Genomic DNA, 16,436 nt, shown 5'->3' with positions numbered 1-16,436 from the left:
ATTATTCATATTTAACTCGGGAACATCTTCATTTTTTCCAAACCTATCAGAACCAGTTTCTATTACCAAAGAATCCACATCTAGCTCATGAAAAACTACAAAATATTCCATATACAAATCATTTAGCATGTCTACATGGTAACAGCTCAAGTTTGTCAGATTTCTGCACACACAGAGCTGTTTCCTCTCCATCACCACCTTCTCTGCAATGATCTGGTAGCATTCCTGGTGTCAGCAAGTTTGTTTTCCTACAGATAATAAAGTGCTCCCACTGGCTACACAGGCATTGATAGAAGAGAAGAAGTTGGAAGCAAAGAATGAATCCAATCTCCAATCCAAAATACCCACAGCTCAATCACCTTCCTCAAGCCACAGCTTTTCTCTGTACCTCCTTACAATTCACTGTAAAATAAATATTTAAGTAGTAACACCTGATACAAGCTACCAGGAGAGCAGTGTGAGTCTGCACAGCAAACAGAGTTGGGTGAGACAGCTTTTAGTGGTAATACTCAAAAGAAAAAATGTCTTTTTATTTCCCGGTTCATCTCACCGGAAAAAGATTAAAGATTCAGAAATTTTTCCATCAGGAAGATCTAGAACTCAATAACTCCTGCAATTGAAGGATTTGGTCTCAACATTTGTTTCAAAATCAGTAAAGGCTGCTACACAAAGTATTTATTTTCAAAAAATCTATAGATATTTATTGAACAAATAAGAAAGCAGTGGAAGTTTTCATAATCAGATACTACAAAATATCTAAATTTTTAAAAGGTTATCTACAGGATTGAAATAATTCAGCTCCAGACAGCAGATAAAGGAAATAGTTTCACTGGCATTACAAGCAGGCAAGGAACGACAGATTTAGACAAACTACAATAAACAAACAAACATTTCTTAATTAAAAACAACGGGAGTACAAAGACTGCTCTTCTCACTTCGCTTGTTTTAGTGGAGCCTTGTTAGGAGCAGGTGAGCATCTCTTGTAGAGAAGGAGTAGCAGCAGTGGTCTAAGTGGACCTGCAATAAATAAACTCTATTTTAGGAAGAGTATTTAGAGCAATCATTAGCAGGTAGAACATTCACCATGCTAGGAAAGCAGAAAGCCAGCTTTCACTTGTACCAAGACGCAGAATATAGGAGTTTAATGATGAAAAAAGTGATCTTTATATAATATGGCACCATCTTGATGCACTAAGAATGCATTGTGCAGAAACACTGTGACTCAAATTAACATGCAAAAAGATCACAATGGAACTGCCATTAGTCTTCTGTCCTAAGTAACTTATTTTTAGAATAAACCAGAGATGACTCACACTACTGAACCACTAAAATATACCCATCATTCTTAGTGCCCTAAGGTTGGCACAAGCAACTTGTAAATGTCAGAAAAGCATATAAACCTCGTTAATGTTTGCAGAAATTCATTTAAAGATAGAAACAGGTCCAAAAAGATGCCTGTCTAAATGCATTGCAATTACGTTACAATTATTTTCCAAATACACAGATATGCTCTGTCTTTTCTCAGCTCATTACTGACTCAAACAATTTGCCCTTCTGGGATCAATTGTTTGCTAATAAATAATTGTTTACAGTCACAAAATGATATTAAGGAGTATTCTTATTAGTTTTCCTTCTACAGCCTAATAAGATTCCAAACTAGCTGATTCCCAAGAGTCTAACCTTAACCTTGCTGTGTTTAACAGCCCAGGAAATGATGAACCATCTGTTTCAGAAAATAATGGAGGGCCAAGAGGAAATATTGTTTAATTGTAGATTAACCTCCTTGTACAGCAGAATGAAGCATGTACAGAATTAGCAACTCTAACTAGCAATGAATTTAAAAAAAAAACCTGAAAGCAGTTCTTACTATTAGAAAACAAACAGGAGCAAGTATTCTTTTATCAACTTTGAAAAACACAACAAAATAAAACAACTCATAAATATATGTAACAAGTACAACCTGATTTCAAAAAATTAATTATCATATTTGGATTTTTTCTACTTGAGGAACTCTGAGAAATAAATACTAAAACAGTTCTGGCTTGATTTTTCTAGGAGTATCAAAATTACTTTAAAACCAGTATCTCCAAGTGAGAGATGTGGAAGAGATACAATAATGAATATCTCATCTTTGTAGGTATAAAACAGCTGCTCCAAAGCAACAAACAAGTTACTTAAGGGAGTGGAGGGAAAGATCTTGAGGTTTTAAACTCAAGAAATTTGATCATTTATGTATCTGCTTTCACAGCCACTTTTAATAATGGAGACAACCTGATAAGGTGTAAGACAGATTGAGTACTAGAAGAGAAAAAAATCTAACAGTGGTAAAGCACAGGAATTTGAAAATAAAGCCAACTGCTCCTGTGCCTCCATCATTAAGGGCAGCACAATTCTGCACTGGGATGGCAATTTTTCTATGTAACATTGATGCCAAAGCAAGCTGAACAGGAATTTTTACCTCCATCAATCAGTTTGCCTCGTTCTGACAGCAACAACGACAGAAAAGTGTGTTATCAAAGGGCTGCAGCAAACTCCAACACGCAGGAACTGAGAGAGCTTTCCCTTGATTTTACACAACCTTCCTAGAACAGAATCTAAATTCACTGCTCACTCTGACAGCTGGGTGCACACTCAGTGTGACAGATTGCATTCATTCCAAGTTTTAAATATCCAAACACGGTAACATTTACTCCAATAAATTATTCTTGAATTCTTCACTCAATTCCTGAAGCAATGAGCTCGCAATAACTCTACAGCTTCATATAATAGCACCTATTGAAAGAGGATAAGAGTTTGACATTCTTCTCCCACTAAACAACCAGGCACAATTTTATCCATCAGCCGTCTATCAACCTACGGATATTGAAAGCTTGGGCGAAGGAGATAACATCAAACCCAGCCCTACTGTCAAGCTGCGCTATCTCCTGCCATCAATAATACTATTCATGAATTTAGGAAAATTAATAAATCTTGGGGTGGAGGCTCAGCGAGCCTCAAGAGCAGGTGAGGCAGGCACTCACTTGGGCTTTGTCTCGGCGTCCGTCACTTGGCGGATGTAGATGCCGTCCTCGGGGTGCTCGATGTCGTCCATCTCGTACATGTAGGAGGAGGCAATGGCCAGGGTGGTGCCGTCGTTGCTGAAGGCCAGGGAGGCAATGCTGGTGGGGTAGCGGTGGAACTGGCACAGCCTCTTCTTGTTGAAGGGGTCCCAGATGTTCACAAAGCCGTCGGAGCCGCCTGCGAGTCAGGGTTTCGAAAAGTTATGGTTGAGGAAAAGAATAAAACTGAAGAGATGCAGCACAGGGAAAAAAGAGAACTACTCGTAATTACTTTGTCAGGAAAAACACAGGGTTGATTCATTCGGTAAAGAGCACAATGAGCATTTCCCAAACTCCCTGTTAAAGCAGTTAGCTGGAGAAAAGACTGCAATACAATTTTATCTCATGGCACTCTAAATTCTAAGAAAGTGGTAAGGCAGAAAAAAATTTCCTAAGAAAGATTCTCACTGCATCATAGTTTTAAGCTGACAGTGAGACTTGTGATTACATCTGAAGCTGACAGTGAGACTTGTGATTACATCTACAGGTCCAAAACACAAGTTTGTGTTTGAGGGAAAAAATATTAAGAGTTAAGAATTCTCACAACATCAATGATGGCATGAATACAATTTAAATGCTTAAAAAGTCAGGGCATATGAAGTAAAGGCAGATCTGTTTACATCAAAACTAAAGGAACTGAGGCAAGTGCTGCAAAGAATTGAGTATTTACCTGTAGCAAACGTGTTGTGGACATTATGGAAAGAAATGGCATTAACTGGATAAATCTGCTCAATGTTATTCTCCTTCAAACGGTGACATTTGAATGCATATTTCTTCTTCTGGATTTCTGGGCTTGGATCCAAATATTCCACGGCTACACGACCTTCAATAGAGCTTAAAACATAACCCTAACAAGAAAAAAAAAAATGGAGCTACATGTTTTAGAAGTTTACAACTGCAGAAAAGACTGCAATACAATTTTATTTCATAGCCTTCTAAATTCTAGGAAAGTGGTAAGGCTTAGAAAAAAAGCTTTGTAAGAGAGATTCTCATTGCATCATAGTTTTAAGCTGACAATGAGACTTGTAATTACTTCTGCAGGTCAAGAAACAAGCTTGTCTTTGGGGAAAAAAATTTCAAGAGATAAGAACACCTTGCATTTGCTCACCTATTCCCCAAGGCCTAAATATCTGAAATATGAGAGATACTCACAGGACTATTTAGTTTCAGAATTACATTACATTAAAATTAGTTCAGAGCTTTATTCTAACAACTAAACACTCAAGCTGAAATAGTATTTTCAGTGAAACTTGATTACGAGTTGTGTTCACTTATCCAGTTAATTACAGTCCTGACTTGGAGCAACCTGAGATGCTTTTATTATCACTTTTGAGTTAAGTCCATAATAGATCTTTTCAGAAATAGGATTGCAATGATATCTAGCTATAACAAGGCTCTTTAAAATCCATCATACAATACAATCTGGAAGATCAGCTTGTTTTACTATAACTAGAACTGAAAATGGACAAAGCATTCATGCCAGTTCAAGAACAAGTAACTAGGTCTTGCAATTCCTGTACTATCACTCTGTACAGAGGAAAATTCCCTTACAAATTAGTTTGGCAGAGAAAGGCAATCTTCTTGCTTTCCTTGAAAAAAGAAATACCACAGACACACCACGTTAACTTGCACAGAACAGCTGTAGGAGCACCTGAATTGTACAATTCCCCCTGGATAATGGATCCAGGGTTCTGCAGTGCATGCCACAGAGAGAAAAAAAAGAAAAACATATAAATGACATTCATGCAGTTTTAATCCTGCCCCTGTTCAGACTGTTCAAGAACCCTGGGTTACAATGCATAAAAGATGCTTAGGAACCACCAATTCTGGCTTTTTCTCTTCTACTGCAGCTGGGGAGGGGAAGGATTTTTTTTTTAATTACATGCCAGCAGTGTTCATTAAACAGTTTATTTCTAAAACTGAGACAAATCTTGAGGAACAAAACAACAACATAATATGCTTGTAAGTCAGTGGCAAACATTGCTAAGCTGCACTAAAAAGAATTAATGTACCCCAGGAAGTTTCCCCCCTCACAAAGTTTGATTAGAAAACACACCCCCACTGAAAAACAAACTTGAAAATAAAGCCCCATTTCCCTGAAGAACATTCAGCAGCAATGTGGCTGCTGCACTGCTCCCATACCTGTTTGTTGGGGAATGCTCTGATGCAGCGGGTCTGGTACTTCAGGCTCGATTCCCTTCGCTGCTGAACGTATCCCATGTTCCTCAAATCCCACACCAGCACCCTCCGACCTGCTGTGCCCACAATCAGTCTGTCCCCAGACACAGAGAGGGTGTAGACCTTCCAAAAACAATATTTACAGTATTTAACAGTGATGTTAGCCTGGAAACCCCCCTGCTCTCTGTACAGAACAAGCTGTCAGCAATGAGCACTAACACAACTGGTGACATCTCCCATGGAATGCTCAGCAACAGAATTCCCTTCAGCTTTCATTTAGAACCCAAATTTGGGACAAGCAGCAGGAATGTGCAGCTGGACAGTGAGAACACCCTGATGTAGCATTCAAAAGCTCAAAAACTATTCCAGGCATTAAATTTACCGGAATTGATGGCAAAAGGAAAACCCATACAAAGGAACAGGAAGGGAAGTGCTGGATATTGGAATTAATCTTGGCTTGGTTTTGCATTCCTGCTGTCAGTTCATGATCTTGCAGTTTAGGCCTACAAAGCCACATCACACATTATCTTCTCTGTTTCCCTCCACCTGGTAACCAAGTATTTTTATTTACAAACTGAATATTTTGAGTTGAGCTTCATGTTAAAAAAATAAATTGCCAAGAAATCATTATAAAAACCACATTACTTTGTGTACTTCAATAAAACTAAGTGAATTTGAAGAAAAGAATATGCTTGACATATTGAAAAAAATATATATATAATGGCTTGTAATTTTAACTCTATCCCAAAACTTGGCTCAGTGGGAAATTTTGTCTTATAAAATTTCATATGAAAATATTTAGTGCATGAATTGCTGTTTCCAGCTATTGCCTGGGATGCAGTTCATTCAATACATTAAAAAAAAAAAAAGGAAAGATGTTTAGTCAAAAAAAGACCTGTGCAATGGAATGAATTCCAAGTTGTTGATACATAAGCAGATGGAATCCAGCTACCTACAGCTGCCACTGAGCTGCTAACAAGAGCAAACGATAGGAATGAATTTTTTCCAGTGATCAACTGCAGCCAAACACACAGGAAACAGATCTTGGGTACTCCTCAGATCAGGAATTAAAAGTGGAACAGATCTGGAATCCTGCCAGAGGGAATCAGTTTGCTTTTGGCACCTGTGCTTGGATGATTTCATTTGGTTTCACTTTGTGGCTCTCTGATGAAGCCCAACAAAGCTGCTTGGTTCTGGTAAGACTGCACTGAAACATCACACACAAGTTCTCTTCATTTGCTACAAATAGGTTTTCAAAAAGTTAATTTCTAATAAAAAGCTAAGCAGACAGGTGTGTATGTATATATATATATATATAGATAAAAAAGCTTCCTTTAACCAATCCTCATCCACTCAGCATGCTTTCTTCTCTAAAATATGATTACTGAACTCTTAAGACTGAGATTTTAAGATGGGAAAAGTCTTAAATATTCACACAGGAGTTGCCCAAAATTTCTGATAATCCCAAATACTCCTAAAATGGGTAACAAAACTTTGAGCCAACGGTAGTTACACCTTTTAACAAGACAGCTTTTTGTTATTGATGTAAAAATCCATCCAGAAATATTCATAAACCCTATATAAAATGTGTTTGTGTACACACAGGGAAACAAAGGCATAAGGAACATTAAATATCTTAAATCTTCTTCACAAACTGATGTCACACCTGTACAGTGAGTGTTCTTTCTCCACCACACAGCCATAAATCAAATGAAACCGTTGTCATGCAGTGGAGTAGGTGTACACATTCATCAAAGGCAGCATTAAAAAAATGACATAATGAACCTTGCTGAACCAATAAGCAGCTTGATTCACTAGGGCTGTCCATTATATGATATTCTGTCAGCAATTTATCACAGTTCTTTACATGCTACATACATCTATAAATCAAAACTAGAAATAATGCAATTACTTTATTCTGCACAAAGGTCTGGCCAGGAGTAGATCCAGCTCTGCTGGAACAAAAGTAAGAGCTATTTAGGGGCAAAGGGAAGGTAATGATGGCTCATAATTAGGACTTGACAATAGGATGTCACAGTGCTAAATGAAATTTTTAAAAGGTACAGGCAAAAAAAAAATCATATGTAAAATTATCCAGCAAGCCAGCCTGTGTTTAGGAGTCTCTAGGAAAAAAAAAAACCAAACAGGAATTTCTGTTTAATTCTTTCAATGACACTGCTGCAAGCAGCATGAGAAATTAACACATCATATGGCCATCAGAAAAAGCTGGAGATATCATCACATTTTATCTTATTTCTTTGAGTCTCCCATTATCTCAGAGGTTTTCAGCTTTAGGAGAATATCCAAATTTACTAGGCATTAACACAAAACAGGAAAATCACAAAACAAGCAATTCTGTTCAATTTTTTGAACACAAGTAAAAACCAAAAATATTATTTCAGGCAACATAAAATACCTCCTACAGAGATATTTTTCTGTGCAAATTCCAAAACAATCAGACCTTAGGACTGCCGGGGTCTGACATACCTAAAATCTTAACATTTAAGGAAATCAACTGTGCATTTTACAATGAAGCCAAGATGCTTGGTTTTCCTCCAAATTTATTTTTCATTTTAAGAAAGCAATCCAGCACAAGCACCAAGAATTAAGGAACATTGAGGAAAAGCTCAAAGCCCTCACCAAAAATGGCAATACATTCTGAATACCAATTTTTAAAAATGCTACACTTCCACTCAGTTTAAAAAACATTAAATATAACTTCACAGATTCAGCCCAAGGCAGTGTCCTGTGGTGTTTCAGTCCCAGGATGCATTATTAACACCTGGAATGCAGCACTTACCTTTTCAGGCTGGGAGAAGGTTCCTGCATTACAGGGAGTTCTGGGATCCCAGAGTTTGACAGTTTGATCCCAGCTGCCAGTCACCATGACATTCACTTCTGGGCAATACTCCACACACCTGATAGGAGCATCGTGGGCACCAACAAGGTTTTCTGTAAGAAAACACAAGATTTTGCAATTTTACTGTCTCTACAAACAGTCAGAATGTGTGGAATAAAGAATAAAAAAAGAACACAACTGCAGCTCAAGCATTTCCTGGCATTCTACAGGTGCATTTCTATGCCAGAAGTCACTGTAAGGATAGTTCAGCCTTCAGAAGCACAACTTCTGCAAAGATCAGGATTGTTACATTTAAATTTATGTCTCTTGAGCTTAGGATTAAAGAATTTTAGGCAGTCACTGAGAGACCTTTACAGGTATAAAGCATCAACTGGTAACACACAACACAGAAAGCCACCTAAGCTTGTGTACATCGATAATATGACAAGAGAAAGCAATGAGCACCTTAATAGAAATATTAAAACGCTTGTAGGAAGTCAGGTATGGCAGAATTATTTGAGCTTTTTAGTACCATTACTGCACACACTGATTTGCCAAGCCCTGGCTATTGGCAGGTGCTGGTGACTGGCTGAAATTTGCTTTTCTCTTTAACACACTAAAAACAACACAAAAAAGTGAGACAAACTAGTTCCATATTTTGCACCAACAAGGCACTGGAACTGGTACTTTCAAGCAATGTCTTCTTAGAAAAAAACTAGCACAAGGCCATGACTGACAAAGCAAAAGCTCTGTACATCCTCTGCCACGAAAGATCATTCTAAATACATCCAACCCACAAACCTCTGAAAAACAACATGCTCAGCCTTAGGTCAGCTTGGCTACTTCCCCCTAACTGAGCCACTGAGCCTATGGCAGAGCAGGATTATCATCAGAAAACCAATTCAAGGCATCCTGCAAGCAGCCACCAAACCTTCTGGCAATGCCAAATTCTCCCAGGTTTTTAGATGGTCTTCATTAGGGTCACTGGTTATTCACTGGTCAGATACTTAAGTATCCCCCACCTAAAGAAGCTGAAGAAGACTCTGTGCATGTGAGTACATAAATCTGAAGCTCAGGCCAGGTGCTGACAGCATTTAGAATTCAACCTGCTCACCTTGGTCCGTGTTTAAGTCGTGCATTTTCAGTTGCTGATCCAGCCCCCCACTCCAGGCATGGGTAGGATCCTACAAAGCAATAAAATTTATCTTGTTAAGTTTCCATGGCTGCTCTGCTTTCAGCATCCTAAACTCATAACACAGGACTTGCTTTCAAGAGCTTTGGGAAGATAGGAATTCAGACACAAATGTTAAAGTCTGACCCAGATTTAAGCAGACAGAAGCTTTACAAAATGCTTAAGTGAATTTCTTTAGTTTAGAAGTAAAATGAAAATAAATTTTTAAAAGGCAGATAGAGGCTAGATCAAATAACTTCCATGTTCATATTTTAAATGACTGAGAAGCCATCTAGGTGCAGGACAATCCTAAAACTGATTTAGAAGGGAGATACCATTTGAGAACCTGAGTGTTGATCCACAGTACAGCATCAGCCACACGACAAAACATTCAGTGAAAAAAAGCACAGGTAGGCCCCCTCTGTAATTTCAGGGATTGACAATTTCTCATACTTTGGGCACTCTACAGCTGTAAAATAATAATTTTAAAAGCCCTCCCCCACTTACATAAAAAGCACAGTCCAGGACAGCCCCTGAATGCTGATATTTGAGTCTCATGGTGTTGGCAGGAACATCATAGAGCCGCACAGTTGTGTCCCAGGATGAAACGAGCAGAAACTGAGATGTGTTTGGACTAAACTTCACTGATGAAATCCCATCATCTGGAGTTTGGTTGAGCTTGAACTCGTTTGATCCCGTCATCTGCAGACAACAAGGCACAGAGGCAATTTTAATGACTAAAGAACACAGGCCTAGCAAGGGAACAAGACTGAGCCCTCTGAAAGGCCTCAGAACTTCACTGGATTTGACACAGAACTCGTTCAGAACACCCAAATTTCTCCAAACTAAAATTCAAGATGCCAATCCCTGTCTAAAACCTCAATAAATGCCTTTCTCTACAGAGGGCTTTTAAATATCAATTGCAACAGGAATAAACAACACAAAAGTATTATGATCATTATTATAATCTATAAGCTTAGATATTGTTACTTATAAATGTATTTCCCTCACTCTGCTGAGTGTGTGGCTGTGATTCTTGAAATAAATATTTATAAATTATTGTGAACATCAAGAAGTTGCTTTAAGAAACATGTATTAGCAGAAAAAAATGGGATTTGAAAACTCCAGGAAATGTTGATTTGCTCCTGGATTGGTATGACTGTCACATGCTTCCAAGAATTGCAACTGGATTATCTTTTATAAAGTTGTGGGCACTGTGCAACTTTCAGACCTTTAGGCTTCCACAAGTGCTGTGAAATGTGTGCAACAAAAAGCTTTAAGATTGGATGCTAAGAGAGGGGGGAAAACAAAGAGCAGGTAAAGAAAGGAAAGTTATGTTTTGTGAAGTGCTGAAACATGGAGTGACCACAGAACTGGGATGTGACCAGAAAAAACATCAACAATTCAAAGAGCAGTGTCTCCAAGGCAAATGCAGCACTCCCAGTCCAGGAGCAGTGTGTTGAAAACTTCCAGGGACAGCAGAAGTTATGAGCTGCAAATTTCAGCAGGAGAACAGCTCAGACCTTACAAGCACTCTGAAAGAAGAAAGTGCTGGTTACACATCCACAAAACAACCACAGCCTCTTTCCAAGGTTTCTCTAGGCCTTCTCAGCACATTCACCTTCTGCTAAGGGGCAGAGCAGTGACTTAGCTCAGATTTTTTGTAATGCTGTCACAGAATTTGTATGCACAACTGCAAGGTAAGATTGCACCCCTGAGAAAAAAACAGGAGACAAGGAGCAGAGGAACCAAGGGCGAGGTGCAAATTTAGGGCACAGTTTGGTGTTTGTCAGCAGCTAAACAATCATCAGGTTGTGTAATAAAGTGAGGAACACACACTCCTACACTGGAGAGATTTCCTGGGCAGGAGCTTTGCTAAGACACCCTTCAAAAAACACAAAAAAACATCCACTGTGTGAACATAAAGTGCTATTTCTGCTATTGAAGCATGAAGTGAAAGGAAAAAAACCTTTTAATTACAGAGATGCTTCTTTCTGAGCCCCTTTCCTAGCCCTGCTTTGGGAACACTTGGGAAAAGAGAGGCTTGAGGTATTGCCACACATCTTTTCATGGGAATGTTACTTGGGATCCAGCAGCAGCTGCTGAGGATGTTTCAGATGCAGGTCCAGAGACACAAAACCTAAAGGAATTCAGAACAACTGAGACAATTAAATTGGACAAGATTATTGCTGTGCCTGCTTAGGCCAGAAAATTCAAACAAAACATGAGGTTTGAGGTACAATTTACTGTATTATTTGAGGCCTGGTACAAATTATTAACCAGCCCAAAAGCAACTCCAGGAGGCAAAGCTACTAACACAAGAAACCTGGAAGGATGTCCCAAAGATATTTTTAATCCAGAACAATGTTCATAATATCAGAATTTAAGTATGTCCTGCCTCTTAAAAAAAAAAAAAAAAAAAAAAAAAGAGGACCCAGAGCTCCACATTTTCACAAAAACACAACCAGGATTCCAAGCCATAGTGCCGTGCCCACCTCAAACAAAAGTCCTGGTAAAATGTTGAGGAAAAAAACTTTTAAATATTACAGAGAAAGTACATGCTGCTGAAATGGCGATTCTGACTTAATCACGGGGTTCAGTTTGGCAAAAAGAAATGGGGAAAAGAAAAGAACTTTTAATGAGTAAACCAGAAACCTGTGCTTTTCTAGCTCCTCTTGGCACAGGTCACTGAGCTGGCCGGAGGAGCTGGAACAAAGCAGAACGCTGCGGCGAGAGCCTCGGGACTCCCCTCCCGCGCTTTTACTCACAAAACACGAAACAAAGTACCGTTTTCATGCTGAACGAGCTCCTCCCGCTGCTCCACGGGCCGCCAAGGAAAAGCTTGCGGAGTCAGGGCAGCCCCGAGGCCTCGGTCCCTGCGAGGAGCGCCGGGATGAGGAAACCGCTGCGGGAAGGGAAGAGAGTGAGGAAGGGCCTGGGGAGCAGGCAGGGAGGGCAACGCACCGGGGAAGGAACGCGCGGCCGGGACGGGAGGGCCAGGCCGTGCCCGGGGTCCCCAGTCCCGGATTCTGGATCCCCAATCCCGGATCCCCAGTCCCGGATTCCCGGTCCCGGTCCCGGCCTCACCTCAGCCGCCACAGCCGCCGCCCGCGCGCGCGCACTGCCGCCCTGCCTCGCGATTGGCCGGTTCGAACGCGCGTGGCGCTGCGTCCCCGACGTGCGCCGCCAGCCCGCCGCCGCGGGGCGTGCCGGGAGCTGTAGTCCGCCGCTCCCGGGGCTGTGGCGGCGTGAGGGACGCGGTGCCTGCTCCCCGTCCCGCCCCGGCTGATAACGGAGGGGCCCGGGAGGTGCCGCCGGAAAGAGAGGCTGCTGCTGGGCTTTAGCTGGATAAAACCCGAAATACGAGTTATTACCCCTAAAAACAGAGTCCGAAAGGCGGAGCGGGGCTGTGTTCCCGGCCCGGCTGCCGCCACCCCGGGGCTGTGCCTCAATCCCCGGCTCTGGGGCGCGGGGAGCGCGTTCTCCTTCCCCGCAGGGAAAAACTCCTTATTTATCCCGGCGGGTATTTTGTTTCCCTGTTTTTCGGGGGTTTGTTTGTCGCTGTCCTCGTTGCTGTCGCTGTCGCAGCACGGGCCGTGCCCCGGGGCCGCGGGATTCACCGGCCTGCAGTGACCCACGGGCCCGTCCGGGATGCCCAGGGCGAGCCCGAGCCGCGCAGAGCAGGGACCAGTCCCCGGCAGCACCGAGCCCATCACCGCGGCTTCCACCGAAACACTCCGAAAAACAGAAAAAAAAAAAAAAAAGTCCCCGTTTAACGAAATGCCCCTGATGTCCCCGCCGAGAGAAGGGCAGCGAGCCCCGGCCGGCCCCGGCACGGGCGGACGGTCGGGCCCGGCTGGGATTCCCTGCAGGAAACGAGATAAGGAGCAGAAATTCCACAAATTTGTCCACAACTGGGACAAACAAACCCTCGGCGTTAGGAATCGTTTCGGCTCTCCCGTGCATCGGCCCCGGGCCCTTCCCGGCGCCGGGGTCCCCCTCGGGGACACGCGACCGGGGTGGCAAATTTACAAACGAGGCTTAAAACGCTTTAATTTTTTTTTTTCTTTCTTACTTTCTTTAAAAATATTTACAGATCTGAAATAACGCTTTTTTTTAATTAATTTTTTTTCCCTTTCCAAGTGGCAGGACGGGGGCCAGCGGCGGTGCCCCCGGGCTCTCCGCGGGCCCGTCCCTCCCAGCAGTCTCGGGGCTCTGTCCCCTCCGCCGGGGCGGCTCAGAGCCCGCACGGAGCCCCCGACGGGGCGGGGGCCGCGGGGCTCAGTAGTCGATCTTGTTGTAGAGGTTGTAGAGCGGTAAGGCCGAGAGGTTGCTGCCGGGGTAGTAGAGAGGGGCGGGGAAGGCGATGGAGCGGGGCACCGGCACCCGGAGGAGGGAATTGTCTCTGAACACCAGCGGCATCCCCACCAGAGTCTGCGCCGAGGCGTGGGCCATGTTGGCCGCCTCCAGCTCGGCCGAGAGCTGCCGTTTCCACTTGTTCCTGCGGTTCTGGAACCAGGTCTTCACCTGGGTCTCGGTGAGCTGCAGGCTGGAGGCCAGGCAGGCCCGCTCCGAGCTGCTCAGGTAGCGCTTCATGTCGAAGGTGGACTCCAGCTGATAGACCTGCGAGCGGCTGAACACCGTGCGCGTCTTCTTCTTGGCGGCGCCGGCCTGCCGGTCCCCGCCGTCGCGCTGCCTCTCCCCGCAGGAAGGCGAGGAGGGTCCCAGCGGCTTCTCCTTCTCGTCCTTACAGTCCTGCTGGGGGGGCGAGAGGAAGGGCCCCCGCTCCCCGCTGCCCGCCGCCGCCGCTCCGCTGCCCTTGGCGCTGCCTGCAACAGAGCGACAGCGCGGGGGTCGCACGGCGGCCGGCACCGGGACCCCCGACGGCCGAGCCCCCCGGCCCGGAGGGAAAAAGCACCGAGGCGAGAGCCCGGGCAGGCACCCGCCGCCTCTGCTCCCGGGGGAACACACAACCGGCGCCGGGGTATCCCTGTGCCCCGGATGGATGGATGGACGGACGGACGGACAGGTGACTGTGTGTGCCACAGTGAAAGCAGCTGAGTACCAGGCTTTCTATCCGACACGAGCCGGCAAATTTTACTTTACAGCAGCGCGTTTCATAGACCGTTTATTCAGAAATAATGCTAAAAAAAATAAAATAAATAAACATCGTTCTTCCCTCTGCCCGAGCGCTGTAATCAGAAGCTAAGAAAACGAGCGTTATCCATCGCACCGCATCCCTCGGGGAAATCAACGCCGGATGGGATGGAAAATATTTTTTTTTTAAAAGCCACCCCATTTTTCCTGGAGTTCCTTCCTCCCCGCTTCACCCACGGACGGCGCAAACACTCTGTGCCCCGAGAGCAGAGAGGGTGCGACGTGCCCCCGCCTCCCTCTTCCCGGAGCGGGGCCGAGCCCTCCGCGGCCCTGTCCGTCCGTCCGTCCGTCCCGTCCCCGCCGTACTCACCGAGACAGGTGAAGCTCAGGGGCTGGTGCTTGTGGCACGCCTCGGCGGGGCCCTGAGCCTCGGGGCAGAAGCAGCCGCGGTGCTTCCAGCTCTCCTCCGGCTCCTCGTCCTCCGAGGACAGCGAGAGGGTCCGGGCGCGGGCGGGCCAGGCGGGCGCCCTGTCTGCGGCTTCCCGGGGAGGGTCGGCGCTGCCGCTGCCCAGGATGGACTGGATGGTGAAACTGGAGATGGGAGCAGCCGCCGGACAGCCCTTGCTGGGGTCTTCTTTGCTGCTCATCCTGGGTTCATAAGAAAGCAGAGGAGGGAAGCTGTCGCTTTAGAGGGGCCCGGGGTGCGCGGGAGGGGGTGCCCCGGCAGCCTGCGGGGAGCCGGCGGCGGGGCGTGTTTCGGGGGGCGCTCGGGGCGTGCGGCGGGCGGCTCTCCCCGCGCCGACCCAGGCGGAATGCATGCTCCTTCCCCCGCGTCCCTATTGATCTGCGGGCGGCGGGCGGCGGGGCTTCATTTGCATGGAGGTGGCCTCCGCCGCGCCAATCACGGCGGCGGCGGACACGGAAAGTTTGGAAACCCGCGGGCTCCGGGAATGGGGGGGTGCGCCGGAGTTGGAGGGGGGAACCCCCGGCGGGTCCTCGGCGCCGTCGCCGGGGGCTACGCTGACCCCGCGGGCCCGGAGGAGGGCGGCTGGCCGCTCGCCGTCCCTCCTGCCCTCCGCCTCGAGTGGGCGACAGCGACGTGGGCTGAATGGCTCATGCCGGCCGGGGGCGGGGGTGTCGGGATAAACACCTTGTGCATATCCGGGGATCTTTACCCTGCTCCTCATTAAAACCTGTCACGGTGCGTGTTACCTGCTCGGCAGCACTTCCCGAATCCGGGATTCGCGCTGCTGTGCTGCAGCCGCTAACAAATGTCCCACGAAATGCCGCCCGCGTTTGCATCCCCGGGCCTGGAAGCCGCGGGGAGCAGGGAGGGAGGGTACGTGCCGCTGCATTTCCAAATAAACTTTGTCGGGAGTCGGGGCTCTTCCCCTCGGGCTGGGTATAAATCACAGCCACCGCAGCTCTTCCCCCGCCGCTCCCGCCCTCGGAAGGGGAAACCCGCAGGTGGCAGCTGCTGTGTCCCGCCTGTCCCCAGGGAACGTGGGGCCGAGGGCAAGGACCCCGCCAGGACCCACCACCTTCCTTAGAGGAAACAGCAGGAGCGGCAGCTGGAGCCCCAGAGGCTCCCCAGGCCGCGGTTGTGGGGCCTGGAGCCCGAGCCCCGACGGCTGCCTGGCACCGGGAGCTGGGCCCTCCATCCCTCCCACCGGCGTGGCATCGCCCCGGGAAGGCTCGGGAAGGAGCCCCGGTGACGGGGCCGGTGTGGAAAGCACCAGCCTGGCCCGCGAGTGCCCCCCGAGCCCAGCCCGGGCAGACCCCGCCGCCCTCTCCGCCTCCACTCCCCCGCTTTCTCCATTTCCACTCCGGAGGGATGAATTCCCTCCCGGGCCCTCCTCCCCGCGGACACCCGCGTCCGTGGCTGGGGCTGTCCCCGCGGAGGGGAGCGAGCGGGAAGCGCTGCTGCAGCTCGGAAATCCTGGTGGGATCCGTGGAAATCCTTTGGTCGCATCCGTGTCCAGGTGCAATACCCTTGGCCTTGGCAGGGGCCGTGGCACCGGGTTTTTAACCCCGGCTTGCCCGAGGGGTGGGG

General features: G+C 46.2%; 2 protein-coding genes across 2 annotated transcripts; both read right to left on the bottom strand.

Annotated features, from left to right (window-relative positions):
- Positions 1–674: 674 nt before the first annotated feature.
- On the bottom strand, positions 675–12,445 carry BUB3 (BUB3 mitotic checkpoint protein). The gene is made up of 9 exons (XM_064431534.1): positions 12,374–12,445; positions 12,074–12,191; positions 9,794–9,988; positions 9,230–9,299; positions 8,077–8,228; positions 5,241–5,399; positions 3,769–3,946; positions 3,021–3,237; positions 675–1,017 (listed from the first exon to the last, which is right to left on the bottom strand). The coding sequence occupies exons 2-9, from the start codon at positions 12,080–12,082 to the stop codon at positions 1,008–1,010; spliced, it is 990 nt and encodes a 329-aa protein (XP_064287604.1). The 5' UTR covers positions 12,083–12,191; positions 12,374–12,445; the 3' UTR covers positions 675–1,007.
- Positions 12,446–13,567: 1,122 nt separating this feature from the next.
- On the bottom strand, positions 13,568–15,030 carry HMX2 (H6 family homeobox 2). The gene is made up of 2 exons (XM_064429500.1): positions 14,754–15,030; positions 13,568–14,115 (listed from the first exon to the last, which is right to left on the bottom strand). The coding sequence occupies exons 1-2, from the start codon at positions 15,028–15,030 to the stop codon at positions 13,568–13,570; spliced, it is 825 nt and encodes a 274-aa protein (XP_064285570.1).
- Positions 15,031–16,436: the final 1,406 nt, after the last annotated feature.

This window comes from Passer domesticus, chromosome 8 (genome assembly GCF_036417665.1).
Source record: "Passer domesticus isolate bPasDom1 chromosome 8, bPasDom1.hap1, whole genome shotgun sequence".
In the NCBI taxonomy this organism is placed as follows: Eukaryota; Metazoa; Chordata; class Aves; order Passeriformes; family Passeridae; genus Passer; species Passer domesticus.
The sequence above is the reverse complement of the archived record's forward strand: the minus strand, read 5'-3'. Positions and strand labels throughout refer to the sequence as shown.